The following is a 22065-nucleotide window of genomic DNA, read 5'->3' as shown; positions in this document are numbered from 1 at the left end:
ACAGATAAGTGTACATGACATGATTCGAATCTCCACGGTAAGAATCACAGCTGAGCGAGATCTATCCACATCATATGCTTAGTGCCTAACACAAGGCATCAACTTCCAGGGCACTTTTTGACCAGTAGAGTACCTTTGAACTCAGCCTTTCAAGAGGCTTGATGAATTCCTGAATGAGAACAAGTCTGCAGATGGTTCTGGACTTTACGTTTAAAGTTATGTTACTGGACTAGTAATCCAGAGGCCTGGAGTAATGATCCTAAGGCACAAATTCAAATCCACTATGGCAGCTGAGGAATTAGTTAAATAAAACGGTGTTCAAGCTGGGGCAATCAGGGATGATCGATCAATGTTAGTCCTACCAGAGGCACACGGTGAATAACTATCCGATTCGCCGGGGAGGGGTTGATTAGAATTGTGTAAGAGGGGCAAGGGGAGAAGCTTCCCAGAATGGTTTCCCAAAATTGCTGACTTGCAGTGGAAACTGGCAGTGAGGGTGTGAAGTGCCTGAAGTTGTACCATTTGGATTAAAGGAAAACACTAAAATGAGCAGAATTGGGAACACAGCACTATGCAGGTCTTTTAATAAACACAAGTGGCACGCAGAAAGCACAAGTTCAGGGGGGGGTTTTATTTGATAAAATTTTACAGGAAAAAAATGCAGAAACTGAAAATGTTTTCATCCTCTAGAAATTGGAGGTTCACCACATTTCACCTAAACATTACAATTAAAATGTAAAAAAATAAAAGACACTTAAAAATCAATTAATTGATAAAGCTTCCAAATACGACCTGCAGGCACTTTGTTTTGGAATGTTTAAAAATCAAGATTAAAAAAGTTGACATCTCTTGGTTGAAGTTACAGCTGCGGTGAAACCATCGTTGGATCACTCACTGCAGATCCTAGTAGTAGTCTTTGTTATACTGATTGCTGTACTGACTCCAGAACTGTTGAAGTCGCTGTAAAATTTTAAAAAACACTTGTGAGAATCAGGGGGAAAAAACCAACTAGCAGCAGCTGTCAAGAAGCAAAGATCCAGAAATGTTTTTAAAAGTTTAAATCAGGTGCAGAAGTACACGTATCCCTAGCTGGCATGGAAAATATAAATACCAGTACTCATTTCACTGCTGTTTTGACACTGTGCATAACTAAAAAGTCAACTTAATACACTGGAGACCACATACTACAGAGAAAATTACCATTCCTAGGATGCTAAGAGGATCTCCATGCCTAGCAGGAGGCCAGCTGAAATGTGCAACATCCACGCAGGACCCTACCAGCTTCACCAAGCATAGTCACATTGAAGTGACTGACTTTGTTCATTAAAAAATGAATGCAGCAATACCAGGATGACTAACTGGAGTTTTATTCGCACGATAAGTACATCACCATCAAAATCCATTTTATGAGCGGCTGCTACTGCGCTTCAGGATTCCCGTGATTTTCTTATCACAAGGAACCAAGTTTAAAATGGAAATATTAAAATCTACCACTAATCGTTTCTCCAGAGGTTTTTGCTCGTGCATCCTCCCACTCTCTAAGCTGCTTCAAGGTCCTCCATAATCTTTAATAATAGCGCATCCAATTCTCTTATCAGCACTCCCCTCAGACTTCAACTGAATTTGAAAATCACTCCCTTTGTACATCATTAATAGGTTTTTCAAAAAATATTTTGAATAAAAAGAGAAATCTTGCAGATGACTCCATACTTTAAACACCCCTGGCCTGATCAAAAACTATATTAAGCAGATTACAAATCACCAACATTTGAGACATCTGCACGGAGAACAGCCTTATTCCAGAATGCTGCAGTGTGATGATCCATCAACAACACACGACTGGTCACTGCCCAAAACAGCTTTCAACAGGACTGCAGGTAAACTAGTTTTGGCTGCCACTCAGCATCTTGGACTGTAGTGTTACTTACCGCCTGCTGCTGACGGCTCCAGTTCTGTTTGTAGCCCTGACCTTGGAGGAAGTTTTCATTTCTGTAGCCTTGGTTAAAGCCACGATTTCCCCTGCCCCTGAAATTCTGTTGCATTGAAAAAAAAGTGTTTTAGACAAGAGACAGGTGTACAGTTTTCTACTTGCCCCCGAATGGCTTAAAATCAAGGTGTACCTGCATAAGTAATATAATACACCTTACAACCCAAGTGCTCAATGCTTAGCTGCACCACTTGAGTTCCCAAGCTACCTGTACTGCAAGTTATTGCGATTAGTTAGCACCAATAGCTGGAAATACCAGTTTTCCTAGGTATTGTGTTGATTTGTGTAGAAATTACCAGTATAGTGTAATTATATCAGATGCATTCTTTGAAAGCTCCATTTCAACAGGAAGTGTGAACAACATCACAACTCTCATTCCTATTGCACCATTAATTTTGATGAGCAATTAACACTAGTTTCTGATAAGGATGAACCACAAAGTGTGGTAGGATTTCCACCGCAAGCAACCCCGGTTTTCCCTTCCAACTTCATAACCAGTGTCCCAAAATCCTGCTCAAACATCCAGTAAATAGTAAAACAAAGGGACAGCACGGCACGGTGCCTCTCAGCGCCAGGGTCTAGTTCCAGTTTTGGGTCACTGTCTGTATGGAGTTTGCACGTTCTCCCCATGTCTGCATGGGTTTCCTTCGGGTGCTCCAGTTTCCTCCCACAGTCCGAAAATGCACAGGTTAGGTGGACTGGCCATGATACAATTGCCCCTCAAGTGTCCAGGGATGTGCAAATTAGGTGGGGCTGCAGGGATAGGGTGGGCAACGAGTGGTGCTCTTTCAAAGTGTTGGTGCAAACTCGAGGTCCGAATGGGCAGTCAGGATTCTCTGAAAAATGGCAAAAATACCTCATGGCTATGCCATTTCAAAGTTTTGTCCTTGGCAGCTTTATTCTCATGTCAACACAATGGTGGCCATGCCGTCTGCTGTCAAGGCTCTAAGCTCCAGTAATTTATTCCCTAAATCACTTTCCAACCTTTTCCTTGAGGTACATTTAGAACGCTGAGTGTACTATATAAATACAAGTGGCTGGTGCGGAGCGGGAGCACCAACTACACATTATAAAATCAGCACAAGGAAGAAATGCTGTGTGGGCACATATAAATTGGTTGGAAGAATAATAGAGTCCCTGCTTTCTCCTAGTCTTGGTTACTCATAATAAAAAGAGTAACAAAAGATAAAGACGAGGGAAGCAATGACCAGACAGAAATGGCAAAAAAAACCTGATTAAGTTAGCAACGGATCAGGAAAAAAAATGATCCGAGGTTTGGTTGAAAAGATCCATATGAGACGATTTACTTGATACACTCTTTGAAGTTGCCGACTTACTGAGAACAAAAACACAACTGTGAAAATTTAGAATTCTGGTCTTGTGTCTCAGAAACAGTTCGCCGCCAAACAGAATTATCTTGGAGACAGAAATAATTCAAAATCTATACTTTACTTGTCCATAGCCTCCTCGGTTGCTGCCTGGACCCCTGTGGTTGTCTGCTGCGCCCCTGTGGTTGTAGGCACCTCCCCTGCCACTATAAGAGGGTCTTTCGACAAAACCACCCCTATTGTAGCCTACCATCGGAGTGAAACGCTGATTGTGAGCATAGCCACGACTCTGTTGATTTCCTCTTCTATTATACTGTCCACGGTTTGAACCTGCTTGATGGAAAAGTGTGTCTCAGGATTATCACATTTCATTTCCATTTAATTCTTGAATGCAACATTCATGGGGGAAAACCCAGACACGATGGTCCAAAAAGCCTTTCTGCACTGTATTCTTTTAAAAAGGTGACTGAGAATGTCAGTTTACAGGAAAACTCTCTCTTTATGGAAGATATTCGTCGAGAACAAACATGCAGCAGACAGACTTTGGATTGACCCAGCGTGCAGCAGAGCCCTAAAAACGAGCCCGGTCTCATGGACGTCTAATCTGTCCAAAAGTTACTACATATTTGGGAGTTCCTAAGTCAGGGATGGGAAATTAAGATTTCTGCTTCCTGACCAATAACTTCTGCTACAAATATTAGGCAAGAATGAAACTGGGCTTGGCTGCAATGTTCCCATCCCTTTGGCGGTTGTTATTGAAGCTCACACAGGAATGATGACTACTAGAGGGACACTCTGAAGGACGCAGAGAACAATGAAATCATACCCTAAAACGATTAGTATCTCAAGAGAAGCAGAGATAATATAGACGTTTAAGATCAGCTGAATAATCTTTTACCAAATGTTACTGCTGGTCACCAACGCAAGATGAATTCCCTAGTTGTAAAAGCAGGGGGGGGGGGGCGAACTCTATAGAAGTAGACCACGTGTCCCAATGTGCCTGCTCCACCATTCAGTCCAATATGGCTGATCTTGGGTTTCAGTTCCACTTTCCCACCCGCTCTCAATAGCCCTCAATTCACAAAGGCACCAAAATTATATCCATCTCAGCCTCAGATGTATTAAAACGACGCAACACCCACAACCAACCCTCTTGGCTCGAGAATTTCAAAGATTCACAATCCCTTGACTGAAGTAACTTCTTCCCATCGCAATCCTAAATAAGGTGACCATTTTCCAGCAAAAGGAACTCACTCGATTTGTACAAGTTTAAACCAAATTGTAAATTTGCCTACCCCCTCGGTAATTGCCGCGGTTCTGATATCCACCTCGCCCTCCTCTCTGGCCACCTCTATTGTACTGGTTCATTCCACCCCGTTGACCACTTCGACCCCGATTCATGGCTCTCTTCCCAGAGCTGGTATTGGGTTTTTTCTCTGGTGGCAGGGCGGTTTTACTTTCCTCCTTGTATTTCTCGAGCAATTTCTGAGCATCTTCCTTTTGCAGCTCTGCGTAAGTCACCTCATCCAGAAAGTCTCCTGACTCAGGCAGTGTGAAGATACCTTAAAAAACAGACCATTAAAAGTAAGCATCGATATGGTGCAGCAGAATATCTCTATATTTCAATTTGTCTGCAGCTCCATAATTGCTCTCTTTAGATGAAGCCAATGCAGCCACGTTACATCACCATTTCCCTCGCATCCTGTACTCTTGATTCATGTTAGAGGGGCCTACGGGGTACCAGCTCTCCTCTGCCACCTTTCTTCACGCCAGGCCAGAATGTAAATAAGACTATTCAACTGTGTATGCAGCACAGCTGATCTCTGTACTCACCCAAAGTCCACATGCATGCTTTTTTTCAGCGCGAGGAGTGTGTGGTGTGTTGTATGTGCGTCATTCAACAGCAGCAGAACCACCCTCCCCCCACCCTAGTACAAGGAGGCACTAAAACCAGGTCCAGGTTGGTCCTGATCGCTTAGAGCAATGCAGTCAACTAAAGGGTCAGAGGAGAGTTCAAAAAGGAAGTTTGTACAATGCATGACAGCACTGTTTTCTTCTTCTCCTTCAGTAAGGTCACACCTCACACTGAGCTCAGTGGCAAAGGACACCAATATTAAAACCTGCGAACAAATAAATTTAGGACGGTCAGTTCAAAGGAGACATCAGGGCATTATTTTTTTAAATTGTTGGAATTGTAACTGTGTGCCCTTCCCCAGCTACAGCGCATGGAAAAGTCAGAAGATTTACAGGATTCTTGTGTAGCACCACCACATATCTGAGCATCAGAAACTACTTTAAGAGTGTGAGAACGATAGACTGCTGACCTACGAGAATTACACTAGACAAAAATGACAAGTTCACGAGTAAATTAAACTGTTTGGAAATGGCGGCACGGCAGCAGCTTATAACTACAGGTCAGTTCTGAAGCAAGATCTTTTTTAAAAAGGCACAAAACATTTGTTATATAACATCCAAGTGAAACTCTCTCTAAAATTATACTTAACTTAAAGGTCAAATAAAAAGACTAATGTAACAGGCAAAGAATTTTTTTTTTAATCCAAAAAGGGCAAAATCATATTTTTAAAGGTTTGGTAAAAACACTAGAGGAAACCATTAAGAGCACTGTTGTACCACTAACACATCCAAACTATAGAGTAAGACCAGGTATTCTATCTTCCAAAGAAAAACTGATTGATAAGGCAACACAAGGGTTGCACTCAAATTGGATCTACACCTTTCATTTTCAGAACAGCATGCTCTGGGACATCCTTTCCCTCTTCCTCTGCTTTCTTCTTTGAACGCTCCTTATATTCTTCATCTGATGGGCAAATGACAACCGCTTTACGCTGGAAGCCTGCGAACAGGCACATCTTCCTTCTTTGTGCAGCTGCACACACATTTGTCTACACAAGAAAATTAAAAGTTTTTTTGAAAAAAAAAGCTATGCTTCTCATTTTGAGTTTTCCAGGCACCCCCACACCTCCCATTCTTGCACAGCATCCCATCTTAATTTAAGCCCAGCAAAGCTGATAAGACAGCACGAGTTATTGTGCACCAAGTATATTACAATTAATTATAGCAACCATATTACAAAGTGGATTGGCTACAGTAAGGAATCAAAAATGCAATTATACTGGGTTATTTGGTTGTTTTCCTACTTAGCGAGAACTTAAGTGCCCTATCTGTAATCTGTACTGAAATATAAAATTTCTTTCAATACATTGAACCCTCGCCCTAATTCTATCCTTTTGTCTCCCAAGCAAGCTGACCTATTGCGTAGATCATATACAGGAACAAAAACAAATCTGAATATACAGTCAGTTAAATAGTAGAAAGATCAGCTTCCCACTTACCTGGTCGAGAATGTAGTTGCGCTTCTTGCGAGCTGCAATCTCAATAAACTTGCTCAAACATTGTGTAGCTTGCTGAATCAATGTAGTTAATTTACCCCTGTCAGTCTTCTGACGCTTGAAGCTCAAAACCTAAAAGAGGGCGGAAAATTTGAACAGAACGCATCCCAAGAACATTGTAAGCTAGGATCAAACATTAATCTGGTCTTGGATTCATTTGTTGTTCAGTGGAATCTTTTACTTGTATGCATTCTTCAGCACTTGTGGTAGTTAGCAGAAATATAATTCATGATTTTGTTTTGTATGGTCACTATTTACTTCCAGGTTTATTTGTAAGGTGGCACCACACAAAACATTGTGGTTTAAAAAAAACAATCTATTAATTTCCCTTACACTAATGAAGGTAGTCAGATGACAGTGCAATCCTTTCCTGGCATCTTATATTAATTTTACTAAATTGCCCATCCTAGTAAAAGGAATATTCAGGAATGGAGCAGAAAATATAAAATTCAGAAACTCATTTCTGAGCACCACCTACTTGCCCATAGGTCACAACTACCGTATTTTTGGGGGTTATGAGTGGAGACTTTTTAAACCAGAAGATCAGGCTCGACTTATCTATGATCAGAATCACTATTTACATAATTGGAGTATAAATAATTGCAATTAAACTCCTTGCCTCGTACCAAAATGCCTCCAGCCTAGTCAGGTCAATCCTATATGGCAGTGTTCAAGCTGGAAGTCATGAAATATGCAGCAGACTAAGAGTTTGAAGGCTGCTCTGATGTAAAGTAAACTGTGTTGAAAGTGTTGTATGATGATTCTTCTTTTTCATTAAAAAATACCTCAGCGCCGAAGACAGCAGTGCTAACCACCGCACCGCCCGGTGTCTCTCTATTCTGTGGAATCTCAAGCTAGTCTGGTCTCCTCTTACCACAATGACTTTGACTTGTATATGAATGGAGTTTGGAAAAATCGCAAATCTAATCAATTAGACTTATACCCCAGAAAATAAGGGTGTATTGTTACAGCCAATCATTTACATACATGATTCTGTCATGCTGTTCCAATGTTAGAATAAAATCACAACCCAAAACTGAACTGGAATTACATGCATAAACAAAGTCATCTAATAATACATAAGTAATGCATGTCTCCCAGGAGCACCTCAGTGTTTCCACATAAACAGCAAAGTAAATGTGAACTTCTTTTGGTCAGGGCAATTTAAACATTCATGCAATTCATCTTATTTTATATGTACATGCACATACTGAAAAAAGTAAACATTTTTCAAGTATCTCACCTTCATTATATCCATGATATTGTTTGTCCCCAAAATATTATATTTGCCTGGATACTCTGCTGCATGCTTTGAAACCCAAAGTGATTTGCCAGTTCCAGGCAAGCCAACCATCATCAAAACCTAAAACAAACCAAATGTTATTACAGGTTAATTCAAGTATCCTCTTCCTGAAATGACCACTAATTGTTAATATCAAATAAAGATTCACTGCAGGTGGCTTTTTCGCATTACAAGACTCATACTTCTGTATTTCATTAACTTTCAATATGAGAATTTATATACTGTAAACATATGGCATCATTGAAGCCTGCAGTTATGCATGACATTAAGTGTAACAGCTAGTAATAAAGAAAGCATATTATAGCTATATCCAGGGTGAGACCAAGAACTGTTAACACTTTTTAGATGGAACATTGCACTATCAGGTATGGAATCTAACCAGCATGTTTTAAAGGTCAAGCAACTTGTAGGTCATGTTATAGAAAAGCCAACTCTATGTACGAAACAACCGTTGCTACTTTTCAACAGAAGTAGATTTTTGTGATGGAAGGGTTTTGAGAGATTTGGAACAAAAGTGGGTAAAATGGAGTTGAGGTACATGTCAGTCACGATCTAGCATGAGCAGTTTACTCCAATGTTTCTGGTGGTTAACACTACTGCTTCAGTGTTAACCACTTCAGTTTTATGGCAGGGACCCAGGTTCAATTCTGGCCTTGGGTGACTGTGGAATTTGCACTGACTGTCTCCGTGGGTTTCCTCCACATGCTCTGGTTTTCGCCCACAGTCCAGACATGTGCAGGTGGATTGATCATGAGCAACGCGCAGGGTTACAGAGATGGGGCCTAGATAGAGTGCTCTTTCAGAGGGTTGGTGCAGCTCGATGGGCTGAATGCCCTTCTGCACTGTCAGGATTCTATACTTGATTTTAAAACATCATATGTACCTCACATTCTCCTTTGGTTTTGGGTCCCTTTGGCCCTCGCACACGCTCCTCCAATGCAACCTGTTGGATGAAGGTGAAGCCTTCTGGTGTCGGGAAGTATGGAGTCTCCATCTGTCCAAAGTTAAGCTCCACAGCACAATTGTGGCACAGAACATGCGGGAATAAGGCTCTGTCAGCGATACTGTCTTTCCCAATCTTAAATGCGACACCCAGATCCTGACCATTCTTGGAGTAAGAGACTTCCACTTCATCAGCATCAAAGTTCTGCAACAAAAAAATGTCAATTAACTGAGAGCACTAGAATTTCCTGCAGAGAGAAAAATTCAAGTGGAGATTTGCTGCAATTAACAAAGAATTTGATAGTGACTACCGCACGACATCTGAACATTATTAAACATCCTTGTTCTGCATATGTCAATCATCACTATACTGAGAACAATAGCAAGCTCAACACCCAAATATTCCCATGGGGCGGTTGATCCTTACTGTAAAGGATTGATCTCCATAATTAGACTACACACTGATCGTTAAACAGAACTTTCCTATGCGTGCAATGCTCAGCTTGATGTTTTAAATATACATGCAAAGAGACATTTTTTAAAAAGCTTTCACTAATAACCTCATATTTTGTGATTCTTTTAAAATAATAAAATGTAATTAATTTTTAACTTCAAATTCTTATTCTCCAACAACAGTATCACTGAGTAGTTAAATGCATAAGTTTGTTGACCTCTTTAAATCGCTGATTAACAATGGCATTGGGGTTAAGGTTTGAAAACAGCAGAAATCAGAATTCTTTGTTAGTCATGATGCCACGATTCCCTACATTGTTGACTTACCAGAAAGCAACCAATCACATCATTCTCCCCGAATTTTTCACCGTAATCTTCGGACTTGCAATTTGAACATTTTGCTCCATTCCCAGAGTACCCGACAGAAAGTTCTTCCTCTCCTGAAAGCAAGAGTTTCAAACAATTTAAACATAAGCAACCAATACTGCCTAATGTGAAGTGTTACAAACTGGACAAGAATGAGCAGGCAATGGTCAGGTGCACTAAGTACACAGGTAGCCCATAATTCCACAGTAATCAGAATTATAGTATCATGCAACCGGACAGCAGAAAGCAAGATGAAAGCAGAAAGCAAGCTGAATAAAATACCATGTTCCCAATTTTGATAAGTGTAATAAAGACATTGTTGCACATTTCATATCACCACTCAATCGTCCCAGAGTTAGACAAGCATATATTGCAGTTTAAAGGAAAGGAGTTGAAAAAGAAGAATGTTCCAGTTTGCCTTAAAATGTAACCCCCCCCCCTCCCAAAGTAGTGCCATTGTTTTGCTGTACCTAACGCTAACTTTCAAAAGGTCACCTGCTGTCTTCACTAGATTGTTTTGGGCCAGAAACCTTTTCAAGGACACTGGACAACCACTTGGTTTCAGAGCAGACTGGGACCATGGCTTGAGAGCTGCACTGTTATGAAAACCCAGCCTGAATGCCTTGGGGAAATGCCATTATAGCAGCAGTTTGTGAAAAGTGGGACGCCTACAGTGCAATCCCATCTGGGCAAGTATATAACACATGTAAGCTTCAGTGTCGCTTTTAAAAGGAGGACAGCCAATCTGGACATGTGGAGATGATAAATGCAATTTGCCAAGATAAATGGGACATTGATAAAATGGTTTAGAAGTCTGCCGGTTTACATGTTGATTATTTGCGTCAACCATGCATAGAAAAACTTGCTGGATCAGGCAGATATTGACAAAAAGGTGGAACTTTTAAGTGTGGAGAAACAGGAAGACCACAGTAGGAAAGAAATAGCAAATAAAGGGAAGAACAGGAAAAGAGAAAGCAAACCATAAATAATCTATTATAAAGATATAGAACATAGAACATTACAGCGCAGTACAGGCCCTTCGGCCCTCGATGTTGCGCCAACCTGTGAAACCACTCTAAAGCCCATCTACACTATTCCCTTATCGTCCATATGTCTATCCAATGACTTTGAACATATGGACATATAACTGTGGTAAACCACTGTTGCACCTACATTAGGTGATGTATGGTAGGGCCTGTACTACAGGTACGACGGTAGTCCCTCTTAATCATTCACTTGGCCTGAGGCTGTGAGATGCAAAGACTGGGTAACATATAGAAAATACAAACATGCCTTGTCTGAACTAACAGAAAAATTCAACTAAACATTTGGAAGAGGGCAGATTTCCAAGCAAGAGAGAAAAGTGCACTATTTCCCCAAGAATGGAATAGCTTAAAAACAAACGGTCAAAGAATATCTACAGCACTGCATTGTTAAAAGTATTGTGACACAGTAAAGAAAAGCTAGCACATCCTTGGAATCTGATACAGCCTCTATAGGATTGGCTGCACATTTGATTAATGGATGGTGATTTGCAACACAGCCATTACTTTGCATTGTGATTGGAAGTAAAGGCAGGGATACTCCAAAGAGAGTCAAATGAAAAAAGGAACCAGTGGCTGTTGCAAAATTACCAAGAATTAAAAAGCTAAGTCTGGCAAATTTTCCCGGTAGCTATAAATCTAATCTCTTAACCTAGCTCAATGCTCAAAATGTTTCACTCGGTGGAGGGAGAGACAGTGAATTAAGAAACAAGATGATTGACACTATAAAATATTTATGTGTTAAATAATATGGATAATATAAAGTTTTATAGAATACATTCAGAAAGTAGAAACCAGAAGGCCTTCAAACTCAAGTGTTCAAATTATCCTTTAATATGCAGACCAGATTAAGAATTATTTCATTAATACAATGCACAATTTAAACATTCTTTGAAACCTGACATATGACCTACATTATTTAATGCAGAAATGTATCATAGCGTAGGTACTATTATTTCCCAATTTTCTGTCTTCTTCAGTGTTTCTTTCGCATATAACTCTGCTGCGTTAACCGCAGCAATTAATCCCTAATTTTCCCTTCTCGCAAATGCGTACACCTACTTGGGCTCAGGTTGCCAAGCAAGGTGGCACATTTTTGCGTTTGAGCCTAGATAACCCAATCATAACCTTCTCACCAAATGTTCACAAACTTGCACTTTCCCTCAAATCACAAGCAGAAACCCAACTCTTTTTTTTCTTTACCCATCTCTAAGCAGAGGGCATCATGGCCAAATTGCAACACCTTGCATCAGTTACAACTGCAGGCTGAGAATCAAACATTGAATTCTCCAGTCCAAATTGGTCACTTACATACTGCCTTTAAGTCATCGTGGGAGGTACTGCAGTTTCATTTACAAGTGAAAATACCAAATGCAACATTCTCTGCAATTTACTGCTTCATTTCATTAGGTGAGGGACATTAGTGCTAAAACTTTCCAACAATTCCCCAGTATTCAGCAGATAACACTCAAGTCTAGTTTGATACAAAGCAAGCCAGAACTAGTTCTGAAACTGCAATTAAAGTATAAAATCTTGACTCAGCTTCATGCTGTTCTTCAAATCCCACTCGTCCAGTGTATTATTTTGCAATTATCAGGGTGGCACGGTGGCGCAGTGGTTAGCACTGCTGCCTCACGGCACCGAGGACCCGGGTCACTTTCTGTGTGGGGTTTTCACATTCTGTGTAGGTCTTATCCCCACAACACAAAGCCGTGCCTGGTAGGTGAATTGGCCACGCTAAATTGCCCCTTAATTGGAAAAAAAAAATTGGGTACTCTAAATTTAAAATATATATATATATATATAATATATATATATATATATATATAATATATATAAAAATTGCAATTATTTCTCATCAAGGTAAGTAATGTTAAATGCTTAGTAATGGAATGCCTTTCTATTTTTCAGAGTATAAAGCATAGAGCTTTAAAACATACTTAGTGGGCTGCAAACTATTTATGCTGCTTCAATGGCCCAGAAACCAGTCTAAAAAGAAAAGCATCCTTTCCTCTGGATAGGACATGTTCTACCACCCGCCAGTGTGGCCAATTCATGTCAAAGAAGGGGTAATTTTGAGTTGCACATCTCATTTTGAACTTGAATGAAATTGCCTATGTTTTCACACAGTACTGTCAGACTCAGCTAAGAGGAAGATTCTAATTTAGTCTGGTATGAGCCCATATCAAACTAACCACAAGTGAAAGGAAGAGTGTCTCACATTACACTACCTACATACACCCAGCACTTCATGTTTGGATTTTAATATTAAAAAACCTGATTTAATCAAACTGCCCACATAAAGTTCTGCAACACTACCTTTTCTACAAAATAACACAACTCCATTCACTAAGCAGCTTCATTTTTGAAAAGTGTCACTAAAACCATTGCAACATAGTTCCAAGTCCGCTGCGACTGGGTAACTAGCAAGGAAGCTGCTATAAACTCACCATAAAACCTCTCCTCACCTATTACACCCTCAATAAAAAGAAACCTTCATATAGTATCAAATCACATTCAACTGGCTTGCTACGCACAACACTGAGCAATGTTTACGTCTGTTGGCCAACAGATAACAGTTCTTTACCAGATTTTGGGAATGGCATCGAGATAGAATTCAGGCACTCCATTCAGAAATGATTGTGCACGTTCCCCAGTTAGTGGGAATCAGGTAGAGGGGATAGAGAAAAGGATTCAAGAAAGGGTGTAGAAAATAGGGTGCTGTAAACTTACCAAGTAACATGCTGTAGGAATCCAGGGACCAGCCTACCCTCACTTCATGTGGGTCAGTCTGATCTGGTGGCAAATGCTTAACTGGTATCTTCTCAATTACCTGTCAAGACAAATGTCAAAGTCAGCCAATAACATCCTAAATTTGTGACTTTAAAAAAGCATTGCTTACAAAAATTGAAGACATTTACCTTAATCTCAAAGCAGATTTTGCCTTTGGTAACTCCGTAGGAAGCTCTACCTCCAGCCCAGAGGTAGGCAAATCCCTCCATAGTCAGTGGCATGGCGCCAAAACGATCTCTATTGATCTTAAAGTGCAAATCGCAGTTGTCTTCAAAAGAACATGACATGTGTTAGTACTTTAATGAAAACCACCTAATATAATAGTACACACTGACTAGCATGTGTGCGGAACGGACATAAGTAATTTCCCACTGCAATACTAAAAAGATAATACTATATACCAACTAAGGAAATAACATGACTAGATAACTAATTAGAAGCTATAAAGTGAAAAAAAGCACAAAAAAAAGAAATGTTGGACCCATGCAAGTGATTCACTGCTTATTTTACAACAGATTCAGTACAGCAGTGACACTAGAGTAACTACTAGAACATTTTGGTGATCTTTTCAGGGAACCAAGATAGAGCTCTAGTGTTAATGCAACTCACGGTAGATATTTTTAACACCTACACAAGCTTGGTAAACATTAATTTTCTCCCTTTTCCAAGACTAAATACTACTATGCAATCATTATGGCAGAAAAACTGAAAGAGGACATGATGGCCATTTAAAACTGCTAAACCATTACTGGTTTAAAGTCAGTTGAACTGTTGTAAATACAAAAGGCTTTCCCCAACATAAAAATTTGTTCTTAAAATAATTGACTTGCCTAAATATCAAACTAGAAGCACAAGATAGCTATTAAGGAAACTGACTGACATTAAGTCACAAGTTTATGCTTTGGTGGAGGAGAAATGAGTTGAAGAGAAAGGGAAGTCCGCCTTGGACTGTTGCAAGATGTCATGTCAAAAATATTATAATAATGGCAAAAACGCAGGCTTTCATTGGAACGGCCAACGATCGTTGGAACAGCATGTGTTTCGGAATGGTACTGAACCACCAGCCATTCGAAGCTAGCTGAGGTAGGTTTAAGGATATGCCCGAAGTGCAAATGAACACCCAGCAGGTTTTCACTGTTGAAGATAATGCTAACAACGTATTAACCCGTACTTCTAAATGTGACACACAAATGGTCTTAAACAGGATTAAGACACTCAGGGCTGAGTCAGGCTTCTGGACTTGTTGCCATGTAAATGCCATGTAACAGAATGCGAAATGACATGACAGCTATTATGGAAATGATGTGTTCAGCTGGTTAAATGCTCGGAGGCCTCGTCTAGTTCGAAGTGACAGAAAGAAGTCATGAGATTCCAATATTTAGGAGGAAGAAGTCATAAACTAGGAATTGTAGATCTAGGAGTATGACATCAACTTTGGGAAAGATGCTGCAGTCTTATAAAGGATGTGATCATAATCAGCTGGAACTGTTAGCAATTACTAGGTAACAGCTTTAGCGTGAAGAAAAAAAAAACCTGCCCCAACTAATCTGACTGAAGTGATCAAATTAATGAATAATGGCAGTCCGATAGAAGTTACACAATATATTATGAAACAGGATAGACACTGAGGGCCATAGTTGATGTGTCATTGAAGGTTCATAATGGCAATATAATGAGGGCCATAGATAAGAAGATTTGAGACCTAAGTTTTAGAACTGCACGATATAAGAACACAGTATGTAGGCTGTGTGTAAATTATATGTCTGTTCTAGTCCTCAAACATGATGGATAGCCAGGCTGTGGGTTATTTGGACAGACTCAATAAGTTGGAGTTACTCTCTTTGGAGGAAATGTTTCCATTATTTTAGCCAGATAGTAGTATATTAAATTCACAGGTATGCGCACAAAATACAGGCAGGTTCAAGAACAAATGTGCAGCAGGTATTCCGAGTCTGAGAAAATATCCAGCCATTATGGGGAAATTTCAAAGCAGTTAGGAACAATAAGATTCAAGAGTTGCAAAAGCTTGTGGAACTTGACTCATTGCCCCTGGAGAATTTCCCAGAACCTCTTTCTGAAAAATGCTTTTGCCTCTCCTGGGAAACTCTGAATTTGGGGTGGGTGAGGACACAGGAATGGCAAAGTGTGACTGTCAGGGGGTTTGTGGGTGGTGTGGTCTCAGCTCCATATCTGAAACTGGACTTGTGCAGCAATTCTTCACAAGTTCCTAGTAGTTCACATTCCTGCCTCACCCCCCCCATTTACAATACACACGTTACCCATCTGGTTATCACGTACATGTATCCAAAGCAACTACAGTATCATCAAATTCCTCCTCATCTTCTTCCACGGGTGGCTGGGGAGATTTAGACCTAGAAACAGGCATACATATTGGTTAATATTTTGGCACTAAACCGAACCGTAACAAGTTACTACGCACCGATTATACAAAGTTAATCATACCGCCGATATTTGTTTTCTTCAATATACTCATAATAGCCACGTCCATGGTCTTCATGAGGTCTCTTTACACCTTTGCGATTTTGCTCTTTACTCTTATCAGTTGTCTGTTCAGCCTGGCCCTCTTTTTCTAAAGAGAAAAGCAAGTTATAAATTGACCAATATTGGCTCCAAATGCAAGATTACAATGACTGTACTAAATTGGGAGAGGGGTGGAAATCAACAGTCAATGTACAAACTAGGAAGTTAAACATCAGCTTAATTCATAAATATATGGGAATTTAATTGTTCCAAAAGAGGTTCATTGTAATTCATGAACAACTTCAGTTTGTTTACCAAGTAGATTATATTTTACTCCACTGCATTAAATTGCCATCCTCTCACAATAAGAAAAGCACAAGTGGTCTTTTACATTTCATTCTCACAAAGCAAATTTCTGCAAAGCACACAAGAATTTATTGGCTTAATGTTAACCACTATAATACTCTTCTACAATTGAGAGGGTAATCAGCCCATGAACTGTATTATTCATAAACTGTTACAAGACTTTTCATCAAAAGGATTAAAGATAAGCCATGTAAAGTTTCTACACACCCAGCAAACTGATCAGCATGGAGCACAGCCCTTATAAACAGCTCAACTTCACCAGACTCTAGTTCTACTACAGGGGATTGTTTCCTCTGAAGTCTTTTCATTTTGATCAACATGCAATTATTTGAAATAAAATTGACCAAGAACAACGTTTGGTCCTAGACTCATCTCTAAACCAGAATAATGATGATTTAGGGAGTTTAAACACTGTGGTCCCACACAGAAAAGGTACAAGGCTGCACATGTTAATATAGTTCCAGAGGGAGACTTTTATCCAGTCTCTCAAGCCTTTACAGCAAGAGCAACCCAATGCACCAGTCACCATGTGTTTGCAATTCTTTTTCTGCCACATTAAGTTGCAAATTTTGTTAACATACGGAAGAACTATGGTGCTAATTTACTGTGCATTCATGCTAGTTAGAATCAGAGCAAGGCAGAAGACTGCCTCCTCCAGGCCTGGGGATTCAGGAAGCAATTACATTATAAACACAGTATCAATATGAAACTGTTTTTGCAAAGGCCAGTAGTATTGGGAATTCACCTAAAGTCTTTCACAAACCACTTTCACTTTGAATAAGGAAGTACGGAGGGATTACTCCTCAGTGGAAATGTGCTGATGAAACGCCCCGCAACATATATAGGACAATTCTGTCATTGGGAGATTGAAATGGGACACACAACGCTGCATCTAGAAATAGTTCTTGGCTATTAATAAGCAATCCCTGCTCTGTTAGCCTGGGAGCAGCTGCCTAGTTAACACTACTCAAAATCAGTAGGGCACTAAAATCACAAAGTACACTTTTATGGAGGGGAAAGAGCACATCATGCACCAAGCTATTTAAAGACAGCTTAAATGGTTAGATCAACCAACATTTTTAATTTCACCACAGAATGAAATATATACAAAACGTTGCTCTATGCCTGGCCCAGTTTGGAACACAAGGCTGTAGGATGACTATCAGTCCTCTTCACCTAAAAATTGTAGCCAATGTAAAGATATTCCAATAAATCAAAATTAAACAGGACATATTCCAAGAGAGCACTTGGGCAACACACACCAACTCATAACCACAAATAGCATTTCCACTTCTGACTTATTTTGGAAGTTTAGGAATCGTGCTTTTAAAACATGAAAAATGTTTGCCAATTTCAATTGCAGTAACTAGACTAGTTTGAATGTTCTCAAACAGTCACTGTAGCAATGTTGAAATGTTGGCTCACAAAAAGTGACAGAACCCTGCTGTGAACTGAGCAGAATTATGGGGATCCTCTCAAGACTTACAGCATGTGGGATAATTGCCTGGGTACTTAAAAAAAATTTTTTTCCAAGTCTGAAAGCTGTCAAAAAACACAAAATAAGCCACCCCAAATAAAGCTCGCTGTTGCAGCCATCGACATGCCAGAAAATTGAATTTGCAGCCAGGCAGCCTAAATAATATGCAGCTGGTTGCAAATCGATATTGCATTGACTGATCCCAGGACTGCTACACTGTAGCCTTAAATAACTACATTCTGTACACACAACCAGTATGTTTAAATATTGCTGGTTTCTTCAAATCTGGGTACAGAGCAAATCAATTCGGACTGTGGCAGCAGCAACTGTATTAAGCCTTTTCTCAGTTGGGAACATGTCCCCTTGCCTTCAGTCATGTCAAAATTACAGTCCGACAGCCAGTGACATTGTATGTCCACACGGTCCAATGGCCAAGTTGTTTGTGAATGGTCTCCCATGGCACAGCTCACATTGCACAGGATGAATTGTTACTTTATAAATTACAGGATTGTTACACCACAGGATCACAATACGTTACTCTGCTGTGGAGATGCAATGGAAGACTATGTCATATAACAGACTCTACATCAGTTTGGTGCTAACTTGTTGGTGAGGGATGTAACCCAATTGTGAATTATAAATTTCAAGCTGATTTCTGAACTAATACCGTTGCTTTTTGTATTTCGACTGAAATGGAATGAACATACCACGGTATACCGACCTAGGAAATGTTACACCAATGTAGAAACAAGAAAGGCTTACTAGTTATTTATTTAATACAAATTTTCCTACCGTAGAATTTAAACTTGAACTACTTGGGCAGTGCTACAATTCAACTACATCAGTACTTTAATATTCTTCTTAGAATGCTTCTTCAAAGATTGAAACGTGATATCAAGGCTTACCCGCAAGTTAACCGGCATTGAAAATGGCCAACTTCCTCTAAGTGCTGTACCTCCTTCAAAACCCATCGCCGCCAACTCAAGAATTCCTACTTGAACCCTCAACAGCTAGTATGCTACCCCAAACCACCCTTTGGCTTCCACGCAGTAGAAACACACCACTGTCTCCCAGCTGTATACTCATCTCTCCCACAACACCCCATCAACCTCTACCCATTCTACAAAATAAAAACAGCCTTGCACAAAGCCAACATTCCCCAACTTCTACATTTTCAATCTACGGTTGTGAACACCTGGAATTTGGCTGAATCCAGAGATCACCATGAGTGGCTAATCTTCCCTTCCCAATGTCATCCTTGGAACCCGCACAAATCTAATCCTCGCCTTAAACCTATAACTCAACTCTGTTCAATGTCACACACATCCTGCAGACATGTAGGCTCACACCCCACATGTACAGCACTGAATACCCAGCTTTAGCCCTCTCAGCTGCTTCTCAACTTTGTCGGTGAAATCCAGGATTGGTTAAGCCTCAAACTGATGTGGCTAAAAATGAGGACCCCCCCCCCATCATCTCTCCCTTTACCACCGACTCTAGCCCTGAACTGCAGACCCAGCCTCTGCGATCTTGGCATCCTGCTTTACAGTTTCACTACTGCCTTCCTCCACTCCCGATCAAGGGTCAGTGCCGTCTAACAAAAAGGCGTGGGGATGATTTTTCCAGGTCGAAACATGCAATGCAAGTGTAAACATTTTTTTTTTAAAAACTGCTTAATATAATCGCAAATGGGGGTGGGGGGAAGCCGGTGCCAAAGTAATCTTTGTTCCCACGTGCCAATCCACCCCCTTCCTCCCCCTTTCCCTCGCTCCCTCTGCTCTCCATTTTGCTTCGCATTATTTCCACCCTCCATTTTCTCTGGCCTCCCTCCCCATCCTGTACAATCATCCATCCCCCTTCTCCCATTTTAAATCCAGTCTGTGTCTGAGTGAGTGTAACCCAGGCTGGAGCAGCTCCTCCCCCATCACCCGCCCCATGGCCAACACGCGCGCCAATCCAGGCGCAGCGCCGGAAGTCGCGGTCCTGAGTCTCATTACCGTTTAAATAAATAAAAAACGCACTTAATGAGAAATAAAGGCCGAGGCCTGTGTGCGGCCCGGGGAGGGGGGGGTGAAAGAGGCCCACCTTTGGCGGAGTGCTGCAGGGCGGGAGCTGGGCCCGAGGCGGCGGCCTCCGGTTTGGTGGCCGCCCGCGCCTCGCCGCTCCCCAGCTCCATTGTCTCCTCTTCTCCCGCTCTCTCCTGGGCCGGAGCCTGGGCCTTTCCCGGCTCCGCCTCGCCCGTGCCGTTTTCCTCCTCCTCGGCGTCGTCTGTTTTCCCTGCGGCCGCCTCCGAGGTGGTGGCGGCCTGTGGTGGTGCGGCGGCGGCGGCCCCGGGCAGCGGCCTAGCGGCCGGGGCAGCGCCGTTGAGTCCCGGGCCTGGCGCTTCGGCTTTGTCTGCCCCCGCCACCTGCGGTTCCTCCTCCTCTTCCTCCTCCAGCAGCGACTCGGGCAGCTCCTCGGCGTCGGCCTCCTCGTCCTCTTCTTCTTCCTCCTCCTCGTCCTCCTCCTCCTCGCCGTTCTCCGGGGTCTCCAGCGGCCCGGGCCCGTCCTCCTCTCCCCCCTCCCCGGCGGCCGCCGCCTCCATCGTCTCCTCGGCCTCCTCCACCACCGCCTCGCTGTCGAGCGCGGCCTGCAGCCGCTCCTGGAGCTCGGCCTTCAGGCCCTGCACGCTCAGGCCGCGCTGCTTCAGCTCATCCTTCAGCTCGGGCACCTTCAGCTTCTTCACGTTGATGTCGCTCATGGTTGAAGTCGGGGACTCGGCTCCGTCTCCCTGCACCCACCGAGCGAGCGGCTCCTCGAGGCAGCGCGCCGCGCAGACTCAGTGCGGCCTCCTACCGTAAACCCCCGAGAGTGCGCGCCCGCTGCAAGAACAGGCGCATTTCCAGCAGGACTGCTGGGAGCTTACCCCATTGGCTGCTGGTGATAGTGCATCACCATGGGCGCTGCTGGGGCTTCCCCCATTGGCTGCTGGTGATAATGCATCACCATGAGCGCTGCTGGGGGCTTACCCCATTGGCTACTGGTGATGGTGCATCGCTAACAGTGTTCCTGCTGGATTTCCCATTGGCTTCTGGTGATAGTGGATCAACAGGGCTGGTGGGGGGTTACTCATTAGTTGATGGTGGATCACCTACAGCACGGCTGGGGGATTACCCCATTTGCTGCTGGTGATAATTCTCACCATGTGGGCTACTGGACGATTACCCCATTGACTACTACTGATAATGCATCACCATGGGTTCTGCTGGGGAATTACACAATTGGCTGCTGGTGATAATGCATTACCTGCTGGATTTCCCATTGGTTTCTGGTGATGGTCGGTCACCAACAGGGCTGCTGGGGGATTACTCCATTGGCTGCTGGTGATAATGCATCACTAACAGTGTTCCTGGAGGGTTTCCCCTTGGTTTCTGGTGATGGTGGATCACCTAGAGGGCTGCTTGGGGGGTTACTCATTGTTTGCTGGTGATGGTGGATCACCAACAGCGCTGCTGGGTGATTACCCCATTGGCTGCGGGGGATAGTGCATCACGTTGGGTGTCGCTGGGGGAATCACTCCATTGGCTGCTGGTGATTTCCATATTGGAATACAATTTGGAAAAGTGTGAGGTTATGCACTTGGGAAAGAGGAATGGAGGCATAGACTATTTTCTAAATGGGGAAATGCTTAGGAAATCAGAAGCACTAAGGGACTTGGGAGTCCTTGTTCATGATTCTCTTAAGGTTAATGTGCAGGTTCAGTCGGCAGTTAGGAAGGCAAATGTAATGTTAGCATACATGTCAAGAGGGCTAGAATACAAGAGCAGGGATGTACTTCTGAGGCTGTTTAAGGCTCTGATCAGACCCCATTTGGAGTATTGTGAGCGGTTCTGGGCCCCGTATCTAAATAAGGATGTGCTGGCCTTGGAAAGGGTCCAGAGGAGGTTCCCAAGAATGATCTATGGAATTAAGAGCTTGTTGAATGAGGAACGGTTGAGGACTCTGTGTCTGCACTCGTTGGAGTTTAGAAGGATGAGGGGGCAATCTTATTGAAACTTACAGGATACTGCCAGGCCTAGATAGAGTGAATGTGGAGAGGATGTTTCCACTTGTAGGAAAAACTAGAACCAGAGGGCA

At 42.1% G+C, this 22065-nt stretch overlaps 1 protein-coding gene across 1 annotated transcript; it reads right to left on the bottom strand.

Annotated features, from left to right (window-relative positions):
- Nucleotides 1–611: 611 nt before the first annotated feature.
- On the bottom strand, nt 612–20782 carry hnrnpua (heterogeneous nuclear ribonucleoprotein Ua). Its single transcript, XM_072512954.1, has 14 exons — nt 20035–20782; nt 16089–16215; nt 15924–15997; nt 13754–13893; nt 13566–13665; nt 9751–9863; nt 8912–9175; nt 7969–8088; nt 6669–6797; nt 6050–6218; nt 4611–4877; nt 3440–3645; nt 1929–2033; nt 612–960 (listed from the first exon to the last, which is right to left on the bottom strand). The coding sequence occupies exons 1-14, from the start codon at nt 20687–20689 to the stop codon at nt 904–906; spliced, it is 2526 nt and encodes an 841-aa protein (XP_072369055.1). The 5' UTR covers nt 20690–20782; the 3' UTR covers nt 612–903.
- Between the last annotated feature and the right edge of the window lie 1283 nt (nt 20783–22065).

Source organism: Scyliorhinus torazame, chromosome 1, assembly GCF_047496885.1.
Source record: "Scyliorhinus torazame isolate Kashiwa2021f chromosome 1, sScyTor2.1, whole genome shotgun sequence".
Taxonomy (NCBI): Eukaryota; Metazoa; Chordata; class Chondrichthyes; order Carcharhiniformes; family Scyliorhinidae; genus Scyliorhinus; species Scyliorhinus torazame.
Note: the sequence above shows the minus strand (reverse complement) of the source record. Positions and strands in the feature narration are given on the sequence as shown.

What these genes read in the sequence shown, in the direction of transcription:
- hnrnpua (XM_072512954.1), bottom strand. Translation starts at nt 20,689, where the DNA reads ATGAGCGACATCAACGTGAAGAAGCTGAAGGTGCCCGAGCTGAAGGAT. An exon ending in TGTAGTTGCTTTGGATACAT is followed by an intron (nt 13,894 to 15,923) that starts GTACGTGATAAC and finishes GTTCTTTTGAAG; the next exon opens with ACAACTGCGATTTGCACTTT. An exon ending in GCAACTACATTCTCGACCAG is followed by an intron (nt 6,219 to 6,668) that starts GTAAGTGGGAAG and finishes TTTCTTGTGTAG; the next exon opens with ACAAATGTGTGTGCAGCTGC.